This window comes from Microcaecilia unicolor, chromosome 3 (genome assembly GCF_901765095.1).
Source record: "Microcaecilia unicolor chromosome 3, aMicUni1.1, whole genome shotgun sequence".
Classification (NCBI taxonomy): domain Eukaryota; kingdom Metazoa; phylum Chordata; class Amphibia; order Gymnophiona; family Siphonopidae; genus Microcaecilia; species Microcaecilia unicolor.
In genome coordinates this window covers 212,806,811-212,831,309 of record NC_044033.1, presented here as the reverse complement: position 1 = coordinate 212,831,309, position 24,499 = coordinate 212,806,811, and the positions used below count along the sequence as shown (strand labels likewise).

Genomic DNA, 24,499 nt, shown 5'->3' with positions numbered 1-24,499 from the left:
TAAAGAAATTGTGGCTTTACTTATGCATGAAGTATTCCTAGACCTTCATAAAGAAAATTGGTCTACACCTTGTACTTCAATTTCCACCCCAAGATCCACTGAAACCAAATACAAAATGCAGTTTATCATTAGGGTTTGAAAGCCGCAATTGTCACATCACTTCATGGTTGTGGAATCTGCTCTATGAAAGCATAAGAGCTCAAGAACCCGTACTAATTTCCCACCAGGACAAGACCAAAAATTTCTGGATCTTTTTGGCAAATAAATGTTCCAAAATGTTAACTGCTCATATTGCAGCTCAGTACTCCTCTTGATCATTTAAAGCTATGAGTGAGTCTATCACCAGAGGGTCCGGCTAAGGAGTTTGATTTAATCCTACAGCCAACATCTCTTGGCTCTTCCCCCATCTTCCACTTCCAGCTGGTCAGCATTCTCCTGGCCCTTCCCTATCCCTCATTCTTGTGTCCAAGATCTCCCCTTTAAATGACCAGCATCTCAGCCCTCATTTCCTTTTCCTTGCCACCACTGCCACCCTTCTTCTACCAGAGCAGACTCGTCTGAACCCAATGCATGCAGACATTAAAGCACTGCATTGGGACACAACTTTTACTTATGGTCCTCCCATCCCCTCTGATGGCAGCTGCTCTATCACTTTCTACCAACTGTGCTCCCCCCCCCCCCTTTCTCCCAATGTGTCATCCTAGGTGAACACCTATTTGTGGAATGACCGTCCTGACTTATGGTACCCTGTTTTTGGCCATATTCTAGCGCTGCCTAAAATGCCATCCTTTTCTTTCTTTTGAATCATGGACCGCCCTGATTTTTAACCATATTTACTGTAATACCAGTCTTCTTGAATGTAACTCAACTTCTACTGAAAAGGTGCGAGCTAAATCCAAATAAATCCTGCCTTGATTTCAGGAAATATTATTTAAGATTTCGGTCCCCAGAAGGGGAAGTGACCACTAGTGCCACAGCACTGTGGATTCCTCGCATCTGCGGGGGGGAGGGGGGGGGATCATGATCATTTCTACAGTAGTCTGAAGGGGGTGCCAGACAGGAGGATCCTCTTTGGTGCTTTCAGAATCTGGTGAAACTCCATTGAGCAGGGGCTGTGTCTGTAGCATGCTGTGTGTGTCTAGTGCCATTACAGAAATTAAGCTATCTGACTGCATAGCGATGTAGTTGGTCATTCACTTCCTTTTTCTGAGCAGTTGTTTTTTTGCTTTCATTCTGGCATCTAGTTACATTTCACATTGTCTCTTTCCATAGACAGCTGAGGAGTAATTTGATCTTTTTTTTTTATTTTTTTTAAGTAACTGCACTGTATGAAGGGATCCAGCCAGGGTATAACTTTCTGCTGGTGAATTCTTCCAACTTCTTGCTCGGGGGGGGGGGGGGTGATTGGCCATGGGGTAGGTAGGAAGGGGGATGCTGGACTATGGTGGGGTGGGGGGAGGAATATGGCCTTGAGCCATCTCTGGGGGTAGAGAGGAGAAAGGAGGTTATTGGCCACCTGGGGTGGGTAAGAAGGAGGATGCTGACTATTGAGGGGGGTATGGCCTCAAGCCACCTGTGGGGATACATGGCTGAAGGTTCGCTTAGGGTGTTGGATACCCTTAGACTGGCCCTGTGTAAGATTCAGGATGGTAAATTCAGCAGCAACACTTTCGCCACAGAGATGCCAAGGTTACCCAGTTCCAGGCCAGAAATTTTAGAACCATCTTGGATTTCTGACCATCCTCTCCTAGTGCATTATGGGAGACTCAGTACTGGTAATAATGGGCAGGCTCAGGCACTCAAATCCCACACTGCTTTGGCATGTCATTTCAAAACCAGGACTAGCCACAAATCTCCAGCCTGGAAGTGGGTAACTTGGTATCTCTGAAGCCAGTGTTTGTTGCCAAGACAGTGGATTACACCTGCAGGAGCATTGGATTTCTTCTGGATTTTCTCAGAAGCTGCAGACATTTTTGGGAGCTTGGTTTGGATGCCACATGCCAGGAAAGGGGAGCAGAGCAGATTTCTGCAAAAAAGCAACAGGACTGGATGAAGAACAGACATGCTGCCCCAGCTGTTTTTCTTTTACAGTGTCTTCCTTGCTGCTCCCCACCAGGAAACAATTGTAATGCTCAAATTTTTGCAGCTGCAGAGGCGTTTTTTCAGTGCCAGGCGGAATGGGTGTTGGAATAACATTAGCATGGTCTCACCTGCAGGGGGTGTGAGGAGGGGGAGGGTGCCATGTCTGTTTAAACCTAATTATGCCTTAGGAAAATAAAGAAAGCAAGCCAACATTCTGCATAACCAAATTAGGAAGCAGCCTCTGTAGGGAGGAGGCGCAGCTTTGTGATTTAAGAGGAATGAAAGGGTGCCAGAGCCATTTTGGCCTATCACCCTGGCTCAGGCCTCAGACTTACAATTTACCTGTTTTTTTTTTTTTTATATAATCAATCTGATTTGTTCTTCATGCTCTTTTTAATTTTGACACAATCTCTTTGTACTGTATTTATGCATTAGGTTCTCTCTCCTCCCTTGAGATCTCTAATGCTCCGCTTATACTTTGAGTGTCTTAAGGTGCTGCCTGTATTTGCCCCTTCCATATCATCAAGCTGATCAATCCATAGACTGGTGGGTTGTGTCCATCTACCAGCAGGTGGAGATAGAGAGCAAACTTTTGCCTCCCTATATGTGGTCATGTGCTGCCGGAAACTCCCCAGTATGTTCTCTAATTCTTAGGTTTTGTTGAGTGCCTGGGGTTGAGGGCTCTTTTGAGCAAGTGCAAACCTGGTGGTGCCAGGTCCCTCCTTTTCTCCCCCCTCCCGCTGGCTCCGTTAAAAAAAAAAAAAAAAAAAAAATTTTGAACGTCCTTAAAGGCGTTTATTTCGACGTTTATTTAAACGTTTATTGCAGCTACTCACTGGGACACCAGGTCGTTACAGCTCGGAGCGGCAAGCAGGTAATTTTTACCTTTTTATAGCGGGCAGGGGGTTCCCCGATTCTTCTCCTCGTGGCATATGGCGTCGGAGGGCGAGGGCGCAAAGAGTCGCTCCCCGGATCGCTTGAGCGCTTCTAGAGTTGATGCGGGGGTCTTAAAGCCTGATTCGCCCTTGTTGGGTGACAGTTTCGTGACCGATGAATGTCCCGGTCCTTCCTCCGGCGTGGCGGTTTTTCCCGCCATAAACGCCCATCCCCCTCTCCTCGTCTCCGCCATCTTGGCCGGCCACGCGGCTCGGACGGCTTCTTCTTGGGCCGCCCTTGAGGTTGGAGACATTAATGCCATGAACGCCCTTAATTTGGGCGACGGCACAAAAGCGGCTAAAGTTAAGCGCCGTTCTTCCCGCGCGGCTCCTTCGCGGAGTGTCGCGCCGGACGCCATTTTGGATGCACAGCATGTCTCTCCCCCGCTCTTGCGAGCGCCGGTTGAAGGTGCGTCTAGGGCTGTAGCCCAGGCTGCGGAAGTGCACAGTCTGGGGGGTTTCTCCCCCGAGTTTGTTTTGCTGCTGCATCAGGCCTTCTTTATGCAAAACGCTGCCCCTGCTCCCTCGTCTGGTAAAGAGGTTGAGGTTCCCAGAGGTAAACGCCCTCGGGTTGATTCCCAGGCCTTGGAGGACTTTGTCTCCTCCGATGTAGATGAGGGCAGCGTATCTGAGTTCTCCCAACGGTCCTTTGCGGATTCCTTGGAGGAGACGGATCCCCGCTCGGATGGAGCGGATGACCCCTCTGCAGCGCGGCTTTTTAGCTCAGAGGATTTGCCCAACCTGTTGATACAGGCCATGGACACTTTGAAGATTTCCTCTCCGGAGTACGTCTCTCCCTCAGCCCCTGTTGGCTCTGCCATTATGCTGGGGACGAAGCGCCCGCCTAGAACCTTCCACGTGCATGATGCCATGCACACCTTAATTTCGGCTCAATGGGATGTCCCTGAAGCGAGCCTTAAAGTGGCTAGGGCTATGTCCCGCCTCTATCCTTTGACTGAAAGTGAACGTGAGGCCTATCTGTGGCCTACCGTGGATTCTTTAATCACTGCGGTGACTAAGAAAACGGCGTTGCCGGTGGAAGGTGGCACGGCCCTAAAGGACGCCCAAGACAGAAGATTGGAGGCGGCCTTAAGGTCGTCCTTTGAGGCGGCTGCTTTAAGTTTGCAGGCCTCAGTTTGCGGCTCCTATGTGGCCAGGGCGTGCCTGACTATGGTGCAGCGGGCTTCCCCCTCGGATCATTCCTTGAGGGCTGATTGGCCGGCCCTGGAATCGGGCTTAGCCTATTTGGCAGACTTGCTGTATGATGTCTTGAGGGCCTCAGCTAAAGGCATGGCTCAGACAATCTCTGCGCGGCGGTGGCTTTGGCTGAAACATTGGTCTGCTGACCACGCCTCTAAATCCCGCCTGGCTAGATTGCCTTTTAAAGGCAAGCTGCTCTTTGGGGTCGAGCTGGACAAAATCGTGACCGATCTCGGCACGTCTAAGGGCAAGAAGTTACCAGAGGTCAGGGCTCGGGCTAGTACTCGTCCCGGTACCTCCAGAGGACGGTTTCAGGAAGCCCGTCGGTACCGCCCGGGCAGGTTGGGTTCCTCTGCCCCCTCTTCCTTTAAGAGGAATTTCTCCCTCAAGCAGCATTCCTTTCGCAGAGACCGCCGTCCCGGAGGTGCTCCCTCCGGTCCTCCCCCAGGGTCTCGTACCCAATGACGGGGCCTTGGTCCACGCCCCAGTGCAGATTGGAGGACGGCTGTCCTCGTTTCTGGGCGAGTGGACCACAATAACTTCAGACGCTTGGGTGCTGGAAGTCATCAGAGACGGCTACAAGCTAGAGTTCTGCCGACCCTTAAGAGACGGGTTTGTACTCTCTCCCTGCAAGTCTCCGGTCAAAGCTGTGGCAGTGCAGCAGACCTTGGACAATCTGATCCGCCTGGGTGCGGTCGTTCCGGTGCCAGAAAATCAGCTTGGCAAGGGACGTTACTCCATTTACTTTGTGGTACCAAAGAAAGGAGGTTCTGTACGGCCTATCCTCGACCTCAAAGGGGTCAATCGGGCCTTGAAAGTTCGGCACTTTCGCATGGAGACTCTCCGCTCTGTTATAGCGGCAGTGAAGGCAGGGGAGTACCTGGCATCCTTGGACATCAAGGAAGCGTACTTGCATATTCCCATCTGGCCTCCTCATCAACGCTTTCTGCGTTTTGCAGTCCTGGGCCGACACTTCCCGTTCAGAGCCCTCCCGTTCGGGTTGGCTACTGCTCCGCGGACCTTTTCCAAAGTAATGGTGGTCATCGCGGCCTTCCTGCGAAAGGAAGGAGTACAAGTCCATCCTTATCTGGACGACTGGTTGATCCGAGCCCCCTCTTATGCAGAGTGCGGCAAAGCTGTGGACCGGGTAGTTGCTCTTTTGAGCTCCCTGGGATGGATCATCAACTGGGAGAAAAGCCAGCTGCGCCCGACTAAGTCCCTGGAGTATCTGGGAGTTCGATTCGACACCCAAGTGGGCAGAGTGTTCCTGCCAGACAATCGGATTGTCAAGCTTCAGGCTCAGGTGGACCAGTTCCTAGTAGCCTCTCCTCTTCGGGCTTGGGACTATGTGCAGCTTTTGGGCTCTATGACGGCCACGATGGAAGTAGTGCCCTGGGCCAGGGCTCATATGAGACCACTACAACAATCTCTGCTGCAGCGCTGGACTCCGATGTCGGAGGATTATGCTGTGCGCCTTCCCTTGGACCCAGCAGTGCGCAAGGCGCTGAGCTGGTGGATGCAGACAGACAAGTTGTCTGCGGGAATGCCTCTGGTGACCCCGGAGTGGATTGTCGTCACGACGGACGCCTCTTTGTCGGGCTGGGGAGCCCACTGCTTGGGAAGGACAGCGCAGGGGCTCTGGTCTCCTGCAGAGGCAAAGTGGTCTATCAACCTCCTGGAACTCAGAGCCATTCGGTTGGCGCTTTTGGAGTTCCTCCCGGTACTGGTGTTGAAGCCGGTACGGGTCCTGTCGGACAATGCCACGGCTGTGGCCTATGTCAACCGCCAGGGAGGTACCAAGAGCGCCCCTCTAGCCAAGGAAGCCATGAATCTATGCCAGTGGGCGGAAGCGAACCTGGAACAGCTGTCAGCGGCCCACATTGCCGGAGTCATGAATGTCAAGGCGGACTTTCTCAGTCGCCATACCTTGGATCCCGGAGAGTGGCAGTTATCGGCTCAGGCGTTCTTGGACATCACGAAGCGCTGGGGCCAGCCGAGCCTACACCTGATGGCGTCATCGGCCAATTGCCAAGTGCCGCGCTTTTTCAGCAGAGGACGGGACCCTCGATCTCTGGGAGTAGATGCTCTTCTCCAACAGTGGCCGACACAGGAGCTTCTCTATGTGTTCCCGCCCTGGCCCATGTTGGGCAGGGTACTAGACCGGGTGGCAAAGCATCCGGTCCGAATAATCCTGGTGGGTCCGGACTGGCCCAGACGTCCCTGGTATGCGGACTTGATCAGGCTCTCAGTGGACGACCCTCTGCAGCTGCCAGTGGAGCAGGGCCTGTTGCATCAGGGTCCCGTGGTGATGGAGGATTCCTCCCCCTTTGGTCTTACTGCCTGACTATTGAGCGGCAGCGTCTGAGGAAGAAGGGCTTCTCAGACAAGGTCATCGCCACTATGCTGAGAGCGAGGAAGCGCTCTACTTCTACTGCTTACGCCAGGGTTTGGCGTACCTTTGCAGCGTGGTGTGAAGCAGGCTCACTTTCTCCATTCACTGCTCCAATTTCTTCAGTGCTGGCGTTCCTGCAAGAAGGTCTGGAGAAAGGCCTGTCGCTCAGTTCCCTTAAAGTCCAGGCAGCGGCTCTGGCTTGCTTCAGGGGCCGCCTGAAGGGTGCTTCCCTGGCTTCGCAGCCAGATGTGGTACGTTTTCTCAAGGGAGTTAATCACCTGCGCCCTCCTCTGCACTCAGTGGTGCCTGCGTGGAATCTCAACCTGGTGCTAAGAGCCTTGCAGAAGCCGCCTTTTGAACCCTTGTCGAGGGCATCTCTGAAAGACCTGACGTTGAAAGCGGTCTTTTTGGTGGCTATCACTTCAGCCAGAAGAGCTTCCGAGCTCCAGGCACTCTCATGTCGAGAGCCTTTTCTGCAGTTCACTGAGGCAGGAGTGACTATTCGCACAGTGCCTTCCTTCCTGCCCAAGATTGTTTCTCGCTTCCATGTGAATCAGCAGCTCTGTCTCCCTTCCTTTCGTAGGGAGGACTACCCAGAGGAATACTCTGCTCTCAAATTTCTGGATGTGAGACGAGTCATCATCAGATACTTGGAAGTGACCAATGATTTCCGGAAATCGGATCATCTGTTTGTCCTGTTTGCAGGTCCTCGTAAGGGTCTGCAGGCTGCTAAGCCTACAGTGGCAAGATGGGTCAAGGAAGCCATTGCAGCGGCTTATGTGGCCGCGGGGAAGGTGCCGCCTATTCAGCTGAAGGCTCACTCCACTAGAGCTCAGGCGGCCTCGATGGCAGAGGCCGGGTCCGTCTCCTTGGAAGAGATATGCAAGGCGGCAACTTGGGCATCGGCCCATACCTTCTCCAGGCATTACCGCTTGACTGTGGCTGCTCGGTTTGGAGCTTCAGTGTTGCGGTCAGGGATTTCAATGTCCCGCCCTGGGTGAGTACTGCTTCGGTACATCCCACCAGTCTATGGATTGATCAGCATGATGATATGGAAGGTAAAATTATGTATCATACCTGATAATTTTCTTTCCATTAATCATAGCTGATCAATCCTCCCAGATATCTGTACTGTTTATATTCTGGTTGCATTTCAGGTTCAAGTTTAGTTTTCAGTTCCTGTTCAGGAGGACTTCGTGTTCAAGTTTTTTCAATTGGATTCTTCAAGAGTTGAGACGAGTTTGTGTTACAGTGAGCTGCTGCATTCCTCTCCCCTCCGTTTTACGGGGCTGGATTGAGACATAAATTCTGCCGGCGCTCCCTCCCGCTTCGTGCGGCTGTAGGGCAGCTTTGTACCCCTCCTGCTTCGGCGGTGTTAGGGTCAGTCAGCTCCTCCCGCGGTTGCAGGATAAGCCAGATCCCCCCGCATCGGCGGGGTGGTGTCCCTGAGCTGGACGGATTCCCCTCCCCCACTTGAGTGGGGATGAGCTGGGTTAATTCCCCTCCCCTGTTTCGGCGGTGGTGAGCTGGGCAGTGTCCCTTTGTGGGTGTAATTCTCTAAGTGCTGAGTCCTGGGGATGGAGCACATATAGGGAGGCAAAAGGATTGCTCTCTATCTCCACCTGCTGGTAGATGGACACAACCCACCAGTCTATGGATTGATCAGCTATGATTAATGGAAAGAAAATTATCAGGTATGATACATAATTTTACCATTTCTGAGGTCTCACTACCGCTGTCCATGCTTTGGGCGTTTCTGTCTAGATCTGTGAAATTCGGAGGCCCAATCTGTTTTGTAATATGCAGTTTTGATCAATCTTGAGCAGAAGTGTCCTAAGGAAATGCCTTCTTTTTTATTTTAAAGCTGAGCATAGTTGCAGCCTTGTGCTCTGGCTTTTGGCCGATTTATACAGCAGAATTGGAGCTTTAGGGGAGCTCTTGAAAACCTGACTGGGTTGCAATCCTTTGAGGTTTTAAGATTGCCCACCCCGTTCTACACCATCACCGCTCCATGGCCTTAGTATAGGGGGTTCTCAATCCAGTCCTTGACACACACATAGCCAGTCAGGTTTACAGGATAGCCACAATGAATATACAAGTGCTACCTCCATTGGATGCAAATAAATCTCACACATAGGTTCTCAGTGACTAACTGACTAAGCGTACCCCGAGAACAGGATGGGCACCTTTATACATTGGGTGACATATGGCCCTGTGCAGTTTTGTTCTTTTCCCTTTCAGAATTCAATCCTGACAGTCTCCTTGCTTTGATCTAGATCAGGGCGGGACAACCATAGTCTGCAAGGACCACAACACAGTTGTGTTTTCAAGATTCAAGATGCAGGAGGTTGACTTACATGCACTGCTTCCATTGTATGCAAATAGATGTCATGGAGGAAATCTTGAAAACCAGATTGTGGTTGCCCATCCTAATCTAGATGTTAGGGTCCTCAGCAAGTCAAGGGCAGTAACAAGTCACTCTTTTTCATGAGTTATGGAGAGATGGATACTAACTATATTTAAAAGATAAATAGGGAAAAGCGACATGAACCAATGATGATAGCTACCGCTTTCTTGTCACATTTTTTTAATTAAATAGGGAACCGCTCAGTTTAGATGTAATAATTTGGTAGAAATTATTTTTGAAGTAGTGGTTTGTTTTTTTTTAATTGGTTTAGTTTATAAAATTGTTTTGTTCAGTCCATTTTTTTTTTTTGAGAATTTTCACACCTTTCGGATCATAATATTTTTAGAGATTCCAAAACCTGCCTTAACAGACCAAGGGATAGTGTGGTTTTGGCTAAGTCTGGCCACTGTTCACAGGACAGTCTGCACAAGGCCCAGTTTTAGTCCTAGGCTTGAGGATACAGTGCCTTCATTAACATCTCCCATCATGCACCAGGACAAGTGCAGGCTTACACATACTGACATCATCCAACCTAGTTCATATTCACCAACTTGTGGATGAATAGTGTGTTTGTCTCCACCACGCTTAGCGCCTTTGACTTAATATGACTTCCTACTCCTACTTTAACTAGATTGCACACAAACAAGGGGGCAAACACTGGAAAAGAAGCTAGCTCTTGCTGTGGGATTATGCTCTGCTCTAAGTGCTGGAGGGGCATGTTGCCTATGGACGAGTCCGTTAACCAGGGACATTTCTGCCCAGCCTATTTGTGCAGCACTGTGTACGCTTTAAAAATGCTAAATAGTAGTACCGTGTTTCCCCAAAAATAAGACAGTCTTATATTAATTTTTGCCCCCCAAAATGCGCTAGGTCTTATTTTCAGGGGCTGTCTTATTTTTCGGGGAAACATCGGGGTTGGCCCGCCTGCCCTCCGTCACTCCCAGAACTAACCTGAAACGCCTCCTTTCACCTTCGCAGCAGGGCAGACCTCTCCTTCCTTCCGTGTCCTGCCCTCGCCTGACGTAACGTCCGCGAGGGCGGGGCACGGAAGGAAGGAGAGGTCTGCCCTGCTGCTGCGGTGAAAGGAGGCATTTAAGGTTAGTTCTGGGAGCGACGGAGGGGGGGGGCCCTGCTTTCAAACAAAAATTTGCTAGGTCTTACTTTCGGGGGAGGCCTTATATCTACCAATTCAGGAAAACCTCTACTAGGTCTTATTTTCAGGGGATGTCTTACTTTCGGGGAAACAGGGTAGTAGTAGGGTCCCCCTCATTGCAAGCAGATCAATGTGATGAGCAAAACGGTCCCCCTCAGAGCACAAGCATTGCCATATTGGGAAGCCCTGCATCTTGTTTCCAACAGTAGCCATTCCAGCTTATGGTACCTGGCAAGAGCCCAAGACAATACATTTTATGTCGCTTATCCAAGAAGTAAGCAGTGGATTTTCCCTGGTCCATCTTAATGGCTTGTGGACTTTTCAGTTAGGAAGTTATCCAAACATTTTTAAACCCTGCTAAGCTAACTGCTTTTACCACATTCTCTGGTAATGAATTCGTTTAATTACCCGCTGAGTGAAGAAATATTTTTCCAGTTTGTTTTAAATTTACTACTTTGTAGCTTGTGCCCCCTGCCCTAGTTCTAGTTTTTTTAGACAAGTGATTTACTTCCCCTTCCACTCATTTTATAGATCTCTTATCATATTTGCCCTCAGCTGAAGTGCCCTAAGCACTTGAACCTTTCCTCAGTGAAGTCATCCCCTCCTGTTTACCATTTTCACCTGTCTCTGTACCTTTTCTAAATTACATATATTTTTTGATGCCATGTCTAGAACTGCACCCAGTATTTAAGCTGCAGTTGCACCATCGAGCGACACAAAGGAACAAACATCCTCATTTTTGTTTTCCCATTCCTTTCCAAATAATACATAATATTCTATATGCTTTCTTAGCCACTGCTGCACACTGAGCAGAGGATTTCAATGTATCAATGATGACACCTGGTCAGTGACTCCTACTGTGGTCAGGTTCCTCTTTCTTACATTTAGCACTTTGCACATGCTTGCTGTCCAGTCTCCCATGGTCCTCTTGCGATTTAACACCTTTGAATAATGTGTTGTCAGCAAATTTAAATTACCTCATTAGTTATTCCCATCTCTAGATCATTTATAAATGTTAAAAAAGCATTGGTCCCAGAACCCCACTCTCAACCTTTCTCCAGTGTGAATACTGACCATTTTAATGCGCAATGGGAACACTACCTCTTATCCCATGACTTTCCAATTTCCTCTGGAGTCTTTCATGAAGTACTTTGTCAAGTACCTTTGAAGCCAGATACACAGTATCTACGGGATCACCTTCTGGATCCTAGTTATTTTTCTGATTTCACTACTCTCCTATAGGTCAAATTTGAAGTAGGAATGAGGCTTGAAATGTACAAAGCCTCATTCTGGCTCCACTTTTGACCTGGTGCAGCTGCCCAAAACCCACCCTATAAGTCACAACCCCTGACTCTTGGAAGCAGCTTGTGGCCACTAAAAAAAAAAAAAAACCCTCCACCTAATCCTGCTGGAAAACTGCAATTCTGGCAAACCTGCCTATAACTGCATTGGTTCATACATTAGTCTGTGCCAGTAGAACAACACTTAAGGTCCAGCAAGCCCACTAACTTGTTTCCAACAGTGGCCAATCTAGGTTTCAAGTACCTGGCAAGATCCCAAAACACTACATTTTATGCTGCTTGTCCTAGAAATAAGCAGTGGATTTTCACCCCACGTCCCCCTTAATGGCTTATGGTCTTCAAAGTCCAGAGTTTAGTTACACATTGAGTGAAGAAATATTTTCTTAGATTTGTTTTAAATGTACTAGGTTGTAGCTTCATTGCATGCTGCCTCATACTAATATTTTTTTTTTAGAAAGAGTAAACAAGCGATTCACATCTATCCATTCTACTGCACTCATTTTATAGACCTCCCCCTCTGCCACCTTCTTGCCAAACTGAAGAGTTCTAGCCCCTTTAGCCTTTCCTCATAGGGAGAGAAAGGCTAAAGGAGCTAGGGTGATGTTTTCAAGGCACAGCACAGGTAGATTCACTAGAGTCCTACAGACCCTGCCTGTCCCTCATTCTTGAAAATGTGATAATGAAAACAGCACCTTTACTGGCAGGACTCTCACTCAGCTTAAAGGGAACAGTAGTTACACCTTAACTTAGCCCTATGCTTAACGCCTTTAAAATGACACCCCCCCCCCTTTGCAGGCAGAAGGGGGGGGGGGGAGGGAAGTGGTTGTTTTTGCTCAAGAGAAAAAATAGCAGTCCTAGGATTAACTCTCTCCAGTTTGCTTTCAGCCTATAATTCACTCAGTTTTAGAGCCAGCTACCCCTTACCCCCACCCCCCAAACAGATGTATTGGGTTTCTTAAAGGAAATTAGCTACAATTCGATTGGGGGGGGGGGGGAACACAAAATGGCATCCATATCTGTTAAGCACCAGAATTTGTACTTTGTATAAATCACTCCCTCCCCATGGTGGGTACAGTTATATGTGGAATTAGGCTACAAAATAAAAAGGGCAAGGCAATTAAAAACAAGTTTTATTCCATCACAGGTAATTTTCAATATGAAAAAAAAAAAACTGGTAGTAAAACAGATAGAAAAGAAAAGCAGCAAAAAACAATGATAAAAAAAACTCCTAATAAGAAAGCTCAACTGTAACAAAAGCTGGGGGGAGGGACACCAGGTTGTCAGAATTTGGGGACATACTCAGGCAATACCCCCGCCCCTGGCAAACTCAAACAGCAAAGTGAGCTAACTCTCCCCATGGGGCTCCCAGCTCGCTTAATGTTGTTACAGGCCATGCTCCTTATTCCCCTTCACAAAGTTTTTGCCACTTCTCCATAAGGGATAGGCTAATGCTTCCCAATACTGGACTACAAACCAGAACCCCAAATTCCCTCACTTGTGACTCAGGATTCAGAGGGACTACTCTTCGCCGCAGGCACTTGGTGACCTACGTTAACTTTCATCTAGTTACATGCCACTGCCCCCTCCATTCCTATTTCTAATAGCCAGCTCTATACTACCTACAGATGGCCTTTGAACCAGACTCCAAACCTTCCTCAGGCAGCTTCAGTATATCTTAATTTCATCTACAGTGATCAACTTGCAGTAAGACTGGAAGGCTCACCCTTAACTTCTCCCTCCTCTTACTACCATATATGCAGCTATAATTAGCTAGCAGGCAGCATCTGGAGGTGGAGATGCCTCTCAGGACTTGAGCTGGAAGAAGTCAACCTGGCCCCAGTAACCTAAAGTACAGGATCACAATAGTCCAGTACTAAATGCCTGTATAGAGTTGGGACCCTCTGAAATGTTTTGGACCTTCTATTAAAATACTAAATACAAAAAAGTTCACTTATATGCCAAAGCTTGTCCCTTTGCTGTAAGGGTTACAGATGGTCATCCCCAAAGAAAAGGGCAGGAGAATAAAGGCAAGTGAGGGCCAAACCAGACCCCAAGCCCAATTGGGGTCCATTCAAAATCACTTCAACATTTTCAAGTCTGTACCTGCTGGTACAAGTTTACAAGATACTTCTGGGAAAGGGGGAATGTTCTCTCATCCTTTGAATAATTCCCCCTACTGTATAAGGGTTGTGTTTCTCAATCATGTTTCTTCAACTCGACCCTCAGACAGAATTTTACCACAAGGCCTGCACAAAAACCTTTTCACACACACAGAGCTTTAGTCAAACATGGACAAGGCAAGAGGAAGTAGGAGATTAGGGTTAAAAAGCAAGAGTCAGGGTGCAAAAAAAAAAAGAGCTCTTTAATGGCATTTTTCAACAATAATTTAAGAATGGCAAACACAAATAAGGAAAAAGTCCAACGCATACAGTGACTGAACACTGATCTTTGGACCACTCAACCAACCATCCCTGTCCCACCCTCCAAAGACAAAGCTTAGTAAAAGGAGAGACTTCAGATGTCACACTGGAGCATAAAGAAAGGAGAAAGTTTAGAAAATTAAGATACCAAAAAAAAAATGGCAGACATGTTAACATTGGCTTAGGCTTCTTCCTCTGCTTCCTCCCCAAAGTCTTCCTCCTCTTCTGCAGTAGCATCCTGGTACTGCTGGTACTCAGAGACCAGGTCATTCATGTTGCTCTCCGCCTCGGTGAACTCCATCTCATCCATGCCCTCACCTGTGTACCAGTGGAGGAAAGCTTTGCGGCGAAACATGGCCGTGAACTGCTCAGAGATGCGCTTGAAGAGCTCCTGGATGGCTGTGCTGTTGCCAATGAAGGTGACTGCCATCTTGAGCCCCCGGGGTGGGATGTCACAAACGGCGGTCTTCACGTTGTTGGGGATCCACTCCACAAAGTAGCTGCTGTTCTTGTTCTGCACATTCAGCATCTGTTCATCCACCTCCTTCATGGACATGCGGCCCCGGAAGACGGCTGCCACTGTCAGGTAACGGCCATGGCGTGGATCACAGGCTGCCATCATGTTCTTAGCATCAAAGACCTGTTGGGTCAGCTCAGGTACCGTCAAGGCTCGGTACTGCTGGCTGCCCCGGCTTGTCAGTGGAGCGAAGCCAGGCATGAAGAAGTGGAGGCGGGGGAAGGGAACCATGTTGACTGCCAGCTTGCGAAGGTCAGCATTGAGTTGGCCAGGGAAGCGGAGGCAAGTGGTTACACCGCTCATGGTGGCTGAGACCAGGTGGTTGAGGTCACCATAGGTAGGTGTGGTCAGCTTGAGGGTACGGAAGCAGATGTCATACAGGGCTTCATTATCTATACAGTAGGTCTCATCTGTGTTCTCTACCAGCTGATGGACAGACAGTGTGGCATTGTAGGGCTCTACCACAGTGTCCGAGACCTTGGGTGAGGGCACCACACTAAAGGTGTTCATGATGCGGTCTGGATACTCCTCCCGGATCTTGCTGATCAGCAGTGTGCCCATGCCAGAGCCTGTGCCCCCACCCAGAGAGTGGGTGAGCTGGAATCCTTGAAGACAGTCACAGCTCTCTGCCTCTTTCCTCACCACATCCAGCACTGAATCAACCAGCTCAGCCCCCTCTGTGTAGTGGCCCTTGGCCCAGTTGTTACCTGCCCCACTCTGGCCTGTGAAAGACAAGACCAGTGAAATCATTACTGGCTAAAATTAAAACTAAAAAGGCTTTTTGAGTAAATCAGAGCAGGGTACTTAAGGTTAAGATATTAAGCTGGGAGTGTTACACACCCAGGGAGGTAACTGGAGATCATATAATTCAGAAAAAAAAAAAGCTCAGGCATGTTTAACCCCTATAACTTGATCCTCCCAGTCCCCACCCAACCCCGCTACCCCAAACCCATCTTATAAATAAGCAATTTCTTGTTTGCTTTTTTTTTTTAATTAAGTGAAATGGATTATTCAGTCTTGGGACATGTCTGTCATTGCCAAACCAGCTTACCCTGCAGATATCTTTCTGGAGTGGTTAATACACAGTTGTCTTATCCTACATGGAGAAGAGATAAGTACCCCCCCCCCCCCAATCAGGGTCCAATTCTAAATGCCCTCTCCAGATATTATTCAATCCTGATTCAGCTTTATTCAAATTCAGTTAATTAAAGGCAGAGAATATTTTAATGACGTTGCCCTTGACACAGAGTACCAGCTACGCCATCCCAAAGCAACTATCTCCCACATCTCACCGAAGACAAAGTTGTCAGGTCTGAAGATCTGTCCAAAGGGTCCTGATCGGACAGAATCCATGGTACCAGGTTCCAGATCCACCAGGATGGCACGGGGGACATATTTTCCACCTACCAAAAGCATGAAGGAACAACATGAAGAAAAACGGCACAGCTATTGTTAGGAAAGTTTAAAATCCCCTTCCCTTCCTGCTAGCCAAGATTGTATTGAATGATGTCACAGGACAATGACATATTTGTACATGCATCAGCCCACACAGCCACCCTTCAAATACATGCCATGCATGTCTGATAATAGCTACCCAAGGTACCTTGCAACAGGGAAAAATTACATCCCATAATTTAGGAGTTGGGACTGCAGTAATTTAACACATGAGCAATAGCAGCAGCTAGTACCCTGCCCAAAAATTGTCACAGCAGCAGCCCTGGGCTCCACCCAGTGAGTTGGAAGCCACAAGGCTCATGTATTACTGACCTAGGCTGTCCTCGGCAGCTCTCTTCCCCACCCAACCCTATACTTTATAGCAAGGCCAGCACCTTACCTGTGGCCTCATTGTAATACACGCTGATTCTGTCCAGCTGCAAGTCACTGTCCCCATGGTAGGTGCCGGTGGGGTCAATACCATGTTCGTCACTGATCACTTCCCAGAACTAGAGTATGTATTAAAAAAAAAAAAAGTCCAAGGTCAGAAAACACACAAATTATATAGACACCCTTCCCCCTCAAACATCCAGCATGCACCTCCCTTTCAGAAAAAGTGTGAGTCTCTCCCCCCCCCCCCCCCCCCACACACACTGTCCAGTACAGACCTCCCTATCTTGAAAATTGAGGAGAAAGGAAGGGAAATTAAGACAATTAAATGACTGAAGGGGTGAGGGGCAGCTGCAGGAGCTATGAGGAGTGAAGATACAAAGACACCAGTGGAAGGCATTTGAAGAAAATGTCTCAGAGCAGAGTAGAAGGCAGGGCCAGGGCCGTTCCAGAGACAATAATCTGAAGGAAGTAAGGCTGTAGCCAAGTTTAGGCTAGGAGCAATCCAGGCAGATACGAATGAGGGAGGAGAAGAGCACAGGGCCTGGGCTGAATGAACAAAAGCCATGACTTAGTGGGTTACAGAATTCTCCAGATGGACACCCCCTTCCCTTGGCACTTTACAGAGCGAGAACTGCCCTCTATAGAACACCCGACTTCCTGTCAGCAAGGGGGGGATGGAGAGGTAGTGGTGATCTTTCCAGTTTGTCACAAGATGAAGAAACAACTCACTGGGCCAAGATCCAGCCCTGGCCAGACAATACGCCTGTTCTCATTCACATCCCCCCCCCCCCCCCCAGCCAGGCCAGCAGCTGCAGAGGATTGTGGGAAGTGGATTTGCCACATGATGCTTACACTATCCCCAAAAACCCTTGTTCTCTGCCCTACCTGTCACATTCTACAAGCACAGGGTTGTCCAGAAAGGTAGGGAAGGAGGATTCAGATGAATGGGTAAATAGGGGTTTTAAGATGTCTCTACTAGTGTCACCCTCTCCTCCCGGGAGGGGGGGGGGGGAAGCAAAATTGAAGAGGAATGGTTTCTGGCATCACTCCCTGATTAATCTTCTTTTCTCCATACCTTAGGGGAAGTTAAGTGGTGAATCAATCAACATCCTTTGTCATTTAATCCAGTTCTCGTCTTCCCTTGTTCCTACTAGATACTATTTCTTTTTTCTGAATAATCGCACTGACTGGTAAAGTATGATACTGCTTTCCCGATTTGCACCTGTATCACCCCTCTCATTTGTTGCAATTGTAACCTTCCCCACTGTACTCCTTCCTTTTGTGTAAGTATGTTTGGTGATCTTGTCTTTGTTTATAGTTGTCAGTGGTTGCCCCCCCCCCCCCCAAAAAAAAAAATGTATTGTAAGCCACTTAGTGACTTTATATAGGTGATCAAATCTGAAATGGGGAACGGGCATGTACTGCAAGCTCTGATCTGCTCAGTTCACACTTAAACTCCAAGTTACTGCAGCACTGCCTAGGGAAAAAAAAAAAAAAAAAAGTAGCTTCACCATGCATCTAGACAATTACTGCAAAAAGGGAGAACGCATTGTTGGCTTTGCATCCCATTGCCACTCTGTTTTTTTTTTTCTCCTCCCCACACATCAGCTACTGCAAACACCCTAAAACCTGAAGTTTGACCTGGCTACAAAGTCTCACATCACTGTAAAATGAAACAGACAGTCCAGACTCACTCATTGCCAACTCTAAATGGCTAGTCCATAAACATTTATGTACACAAAAAGGCCAGCCCATCTGATAGGAGCAATGAGTCAGTGAAAAGGAGATGGGTTGTGCTGATGTCAGCATGCAAGAGGGAGTAGAGGTGTAATGCCTATGAGCAGACTGGGCTTGTCACTGTACTGAGTGGGGCTAAACCAAATAGCGATTTAAATTTGAATATGAATAATCTGGAGCTCTACCATAATAAATCTACTGAAACAACTGATTTCTTTCACATAGGTTCTTTTTTTTATTTTGTTAAAGCTCAATGCCCATTATTTGTATTCAGTTAAATATTTTTCATTATTTGTATCCGGCTGATTAGTAAAGTATGCTATTCAGTACAGATCTAGTATTGAATTCTATAGTGAGAAATGCCCCCCCCCCCCAAGTAGACCCCCACGCTGTTCGCCATCCTCCCGAAGGCCGATGGAAACCTCCAGCAGACAGTGGAGATTAAGCCCAGTTAGCACTAGGTCACTGTTAGCAAAGGCAAGGAGTTGGGGTGGGGCAGGAACAAGATACAACACTGCCCCAGCAGCCAGAATGTCACAGCCCCCTCCATACAGGCTAAGATCAGCATATCCCAAACAGTTCTCCAGTAAGGCTACCATGTGATCAATTCCCCCCCTCCCCTTTAAGCAGCCCATTTGCATTTATGGACCCAATGCTGTGCCTTTCCCTGCAAACTGATGAGGCCATGTTAACACTGGACCCTCCCATTGGCTTAAAGCAGCCATGTCAGACAGCAGGGACTAATTCACTGCAGTTCACGCTGTTCCAAATATGGCACTCCCAGGGGGGATTCCTCATTAGCTTACCAATTGCAAATATAAATATCCACGTATGCCTATAAATTCTTGGGCTGCATTTCTGATCCTTCTGTCTGGTGAGATGCATTTTTATCACCACCCATGATGCTTATCTGAGCTTTAATATATGAATAAAAGATTAACAATGTATTTAATATCCAGTGATTCGTCTGGTATTGCTAGTTTTCCTTTTCTACTGCAACTAATTTAGCTCTATGGTGGGACACATTTTCAGATTTGTAATCTAAGCCACACATGCCTGGGTCCAACCTGGGCTTTGGAGTCTCACCAGGGCTCCAGAACCCCTCCCTCCAAAAGACTATACATATGAGAAAAAGTGAGTTATGAGAGGTGCCCCTATCACAGGCTCCCTTCTGGGTACAGGAATTGTGAAGAGATGAGTACCCATCTAATGCAAATAGAATCCCTATTCAGTTAGAAGTCTACAGAAATAAATAAAACCCATTATGTTGACACCCTCCCACAAAGGGGGACAGAAGGCAGAACAAGGGTGGCATCTTTGAACCAATGCAGCCATTGCGTCAAACCTCCACGAGTTGAAATACCTGCAAGCATCTTCCACAGACATCTCAAATTAGAAAAAAAAAAAAAAAACATATCCCCAAAAGACAGAAGGCCCCAACCTTAAGTCCCATGCAATCCATTTTCTACCTTTCTAAACCAAAGAAGGATTTAAAGAAGATTTGTCCCAGAAGATCTCACTGCCTTAAACACCACAAAGTTCTAAACTCTAAACATTTGCCCAAAAATGTACAGGAGTCCTGCAAGGATCTAATTTGCATCAAGCTAATTAGGAAAAAAAAAGTTTTACATTGTTTGCCTTTAAAAAAAATATGTACTTATGTCATTGCCTCTTAGAGGTGGGCAAAAAGGATTACCACACAAGTGATTAAGGGCCACCTAAATAAACATTTGAATGTACTTAATTCACATTTTAGTTTGGGGTGGGTTTACATATTGCATCTCAAAACAAAGGACACCCCTATTCCCTTACAAAAGATCTGCTGTACCCGGATCTGTTTGAAATGGGGGGGGGGGTCTATTTCCTTCCCACACTGTTTAAAATGCATGGATTTGAATTACAATTGAAAGTGAAAGCATTCAGCCACAGGCATGGGCGGCTTTAATGGCCAAAGGCTTAAAGGAAAGAAAATAATCATTTTTCTATATGCACTCTTGATGCGATCTGAATACTTTCCGTCCTCTCGATTCACTGGATCGCTCCCCTTCCACGCCCATTTTCAGCATACCTAATGGATTGAAATTCTGAAATAGTCCAAAATTGTTAGAAAATTTGGAGCTAGTCATTTCTACAGCCATAGAGAATAAGGTTGGACGTCTTATGGTCAAAGAGGAGATCAAGTCGCCAATGGTTGGGAAACAGACAGGTTGGTTTGAGGGAAAATTCATGAGAAAAGTGAGTCTGCTCTGCAGAGCTTTCTATGCAGACAAAAGAGGAGGAAGGAGGGAGGGAGGGGAAAAAGATGGGGGACGTGGCTGACTCGGCTTCACACTGCCGCCATTTCTGATTCAACTTCCTCTCCTTAGTCATCCAAGTTTTAATTAAAACAAAAATAAAATTAGATCTGATTATATACATGTATATATACATACACGCCATACATCCTCCCCAAATATTCAGTTAAATTCAATTTGATGCTGCATAGTTTATATTGGTTCGCATTTCACTCTTTGTCCTTGCTTCCTGCGCTTTCTAAATGGGCGATCTCTACATTTAAAAAAAAAAAATGCGATATCCACATAAGAGTTGACAATTTGCTGTCATTAATATTTAATAATAGATCAAGAGGGTGTGGAAATTGGATCGCAATCTCGAGACGTCAGGATGGGAGTTTCTGAAAGCTGCATTTTGAAATGAGCTGATCTCACCTCCCTCCGCCCTCTTTTGTTACAATAAAATCCTCCATTTTGCAACTCTGTATCCCTTGCCCATCCGGGACGAAAATCTCAGCTACAATGTATTTGGTAAAACTAGGATTAGAATTTGCTCTCTTGCTATATCTCCACTCTCCCAAATAACTAGATGAAATTGGTGAGCTCGAGTCACACCATCCCAGTGCCACTCCCTTAAGCCAAAGGCACTAAAAATTACGAGCCCCCCCCCCCCTCCTTTCAAAAGTATGCGTGCGTTCGGCAAACCTACTAATTAAGGATGTACAATTAGGAAGAAACCAAAATGATAGCAATAATTAAGCTATATATGAAGAGTAAGAAAAAGCTGCTACGTCAGATTAATTACAAAAGCAGATCTTTTATACGTATTTACTTGAAGTCGCATATTTTCAAACCCCTCCCATGCGGCAAAGGGTCATTTGGCGCTAAACGCGTAGACGTTAGGGCTTTAAGCGCACATTGCTCATTTAAGTATCTGTCCCTAAGAAGTTACATTATAACAGGATTGATATGTCTCTCTCCCCGCCCCTCCCCACACTATTTTCTTCAAAAAGTAAAACCTATTCCCACTTCTCAACCGCGCCATTCTTTGAAGACTCATCTTTTTACACCTATTTTAGATCCACTCTTATACTACATTAAACAAGCCCCCCCTCCCCTCCCCCTGTAAGTTAAAGGCATTGTCTCTAACCGATTTTTTTTTCCAACCACAACAGCCCAAATACCCGTCCCTGAGACGTAACAGGAAGCCTGTGCATTCTTTCAAATCAGAAACGTTAAGAACATTTCAGCAACAAAACCTAGGCACATTCTGACCCCTCCCACTCCAAATTCATTAGCTTATGTTTTTAATGGAATAAATCTTGCATTTAAAATAACTTGCAGTAACCAACCTAAGAGTTACATATAAATATAAAAGTCAATTACCCTTTCACTACGTGTTTAAGAAACAAATTATAACATTGTAGACAGCTATACAGTACATAGCTAAATACCAAAACGACAGAATGCGCTCTCTCTCTCTCTCTAAACTGAGAAGGAATAAACTTAGATCTAACTCTGTATTAAACAATATAAGCTTAAAAATTCTGCAGGGGCGCTGGCTGACCTTAGCCCCGATCTGGTTGCCGCACTGGCCGGCCTGGATGTGCACAATTTCCCTCATCCTGCGCTACTGCAGCAGCCGGCGGGTATCAGAAGGAAGATCCTGACACACGGAGTGGAACGTTCCCGGGAGCACGAGGCAGCGAACGTTTCCTCTACGAACGTGGGAGGACAATGGGAAAAACCACGAGGACTGCGCGCCAGATATGAGCGAGCTAGCCAGCCGATCACCCTTCCCCCTTTGTCACGAAGACGCAGCAGGCTGTCCCTGATTGGTCGTCAGGATCTGCACAACGGGGAGAAAAAAAAAGAAATTCTAAGTATTAGGGAGCGGCTCGTGTCGCAAAGGATGCTGGGAGTTGTAGTTTTTCTGTTCATATTGCTGACGCGATTTTATGGGGCAGTGGGTTAGTGACGCAAAAGGGCAACAGTTTAAAAGCGTTAAAGAAGGAGTTACAGGCATAAGGGCCGGATGCATCAAAGAAACAAAGCACTGGAAATGTAAAGGTCCATGTTACAGGATATCAATTTTGTAAAAATGACTGATCAAAAAAAATTGCGTGCTAATAAGCCACACAGAAATACAAAGGTCAATGCATGAAAGTCTCGCTAACCTGTTGAAGTCCACGGTAGCGGTGTTGCAAACACATGCGCACAATAGTCATTCACTAAGCACAGCACTGCAGCTGTTGTACGCATGTCTAAAAAGATTGCATCATAGATGTGCATCCTAGGCCTGTGAGATAGATGTCACTCGCCAGTAAAGCCCCGCTCCATGTGCAATTTTTTAATCACTCTGCAGACGGTTACCATGTGCCGACCCACTTTGCTTACGTTCTTTTGTGTGCTTTCACATTTTCGTCTGTGAGTGTGAGATGTTTCTCATTTCTCAATTTCCCCTTTTCTTTTCTTCATTTTTTGCATTGGTTGAGGGGCAGGAGAGAGAGAGAGGTGACTGTAGTCTTATCCTGTCAGGGGAAGAGGCGCTTTTCATTGACTACAATGAGCTGCGCAAGCCAGAGCACATCCATGTCGGAGAACTTGGGCTTTCTCCCACAGGGACCATGTGCAGCCATGGCTTCTCCAACACAGATGTTCACATACGTACGCACGCATAAATAACACGTCGATGACAGCGCTTATGCACTCACTTTTATGGATGTGCTTGTGCTGACAGCAGATGACAGCTCCTGAAGTTATCGACAGGCCCTGAGCACCCATTAAATATTTCACATTAAAAGTGTGCGGTCCTTTCTGTGCATCGCCTGTAAATGGCTGTGCATCATTTATATATTGCATTTGTATCCCACATTTTCCCACCTTTTTGCAGGCTCAATGTGGCTTACAATGTATCGTTATTGGTGGATAATAGATTGGGAGATAACAGTTAGTGTTACATAAAGAATAGCATAATCAAAATTTGAACAAGTAGATACAAGTAGAAAACAGTATTGATAATAGGTAAGTTGGAGATGCCCTAGAGAATAGCGTAATCGAAATTCAAACAGGCAGATATAAGCAAAAAACAGTGCTGATAATAGGTAGGGTGGCAATGTGTTACATTTATAGTTGTGTGCCTTCATTTGAATGAGAACGTTTGCATAGCATTTTTGTTGTGCATTTGCAAATGCAGTAAACAGGTCGCTGTAGGCTTTTGTGCATTTGTCGCTCGATACCATGATCGCTAAACTGGTTTAAACTGGCTCAAAACGATCGCTGCCAGCATGGCAACTTTGATGCATCTGGCCCCAAGACTGTTCCAGTTTGTGTCTAAAAAATTAAACAGTTGATGGAAAAAGGCCCTTACTGAGGAAAACAGAAGTGATCTTCATTTCATTAATGTACGCCTGTAAGCCCAAAGCCTAACTGAAACAGACCATCTTCAGGTGTTGTAAGTGTTTTTCTATCTGTGGAGGGCTCACACTCTGAATTTCTACCTGAGGACAATGGAGGGTTAAATTACTTGCCTATGATCACAAGGAGCTTAGGTTTTGAAACTTGTTTCCCTGAGTCTTAGCCTGATGGTCTAACAATTACATAGTAACATACCGTGTTTCCCCGAAAATAGGGCATCCCCATAAAATAAGACCTACCGAGGTTTTTGGTGCCCTTAGAAAATATAAGGCCTCCCCCGAAAGTAAGGCCTAGCAAAGTTTTGTTTTTCCCGGTAAGTAGGGCCCCCCCCCCCCTGAGATTGCCGGGCCCCCCTCCGTCGTTCTGAAACTAACCCCCCACCCGAGGTCGTCCCCCCCCACCCGAGATGGCGCCCCCACCCGAAGTCGCCGGACCCCAACCCCCTCTGTCGCTCCGAAACTAACCTGCACTTAAGCCTCCTTTCACTTTCCTTCCAGTTCGCAGCAAGCAGCAGCAGTAGGAGGGCAGGCCACTCCTTCCTTCCGTGTCCCGCCCTCGCCTGACGTAACGTAACGTCAGGCGAGGGTGGGGCTCGGAAGGAAGGAGAGGCCTGCCCTGCCCTGCCCTGCTGCTCCTGCGAACTGGAAGGAAAGTGAAAGGAGGCTTAAGTTCAGGTTAGTTTCTGAGCGACGGAGGGGGGTGGGGTCCGGCGACTTCGGGTGGGAGCGCCATCTCGGGTGGGGGGGGGCGACCTCAGGTGGGGGGTTACCGGTAGTTGCAGGAGCGACGGAGGGAAGGTGGGCGGGCCAACCGTGTTTCCCCGAAATATTAAGACATC

General features: G+C 47.2%; 1 protein-coding gene across 1 annotated transcript; it reads right to left on the bottom strand.

Moving 5' to 3' along the window:
- Positions 1-12,585: 12,585 nt before the first annotated feature.
- Positions 12,586-22,025, bottom strand: TUBB (tubulin beta class I). The gene is made up of 4 exons (XM_030197416.1): positions 21,812-22,025; positions 16,242-16,350; positions 15,700-15,810; positions 12,586-15,129 (listed from the first exon to the last, which is right to left on the bottom strand). Exons 1-4 carry the CDS (start codon positions 21,866-21,868, stop codon positions 14,072-14,074), a joined length of 1,335 nt encoding a protein of 444 aa, XP_030053276.1. The 5' UTR covers positions 21,869-22,025; the 3' UTR covers positions 12,586-14,071.
- Positions 22,026-24,499: the final 2,474 nt, after the last annotated feature.

Coding starts and splice junctions, on each gene's coding strand:
- TUBB (XM_030197416.1), bottom strand. CDS start 21,868: ATGAGGGAAATTGTGCACATCCAGGCCGGCCAGTGCGGCAACCAGATC. Junction 16,351..21,811: donor GCAACCAGATCGGGGCTAAG/GTCAGCCAGCGC, acceptor TACATACTCTAG/TTCTGGGAAGTGATCAGTGA. Junction 15,130..15,699: donor ACCTGACAACTTTGTCTTCG/GTGAGATGTGGG, acceptor TGTCTTTCACAG/GCCAGAGTGGGGCAGGTAAC.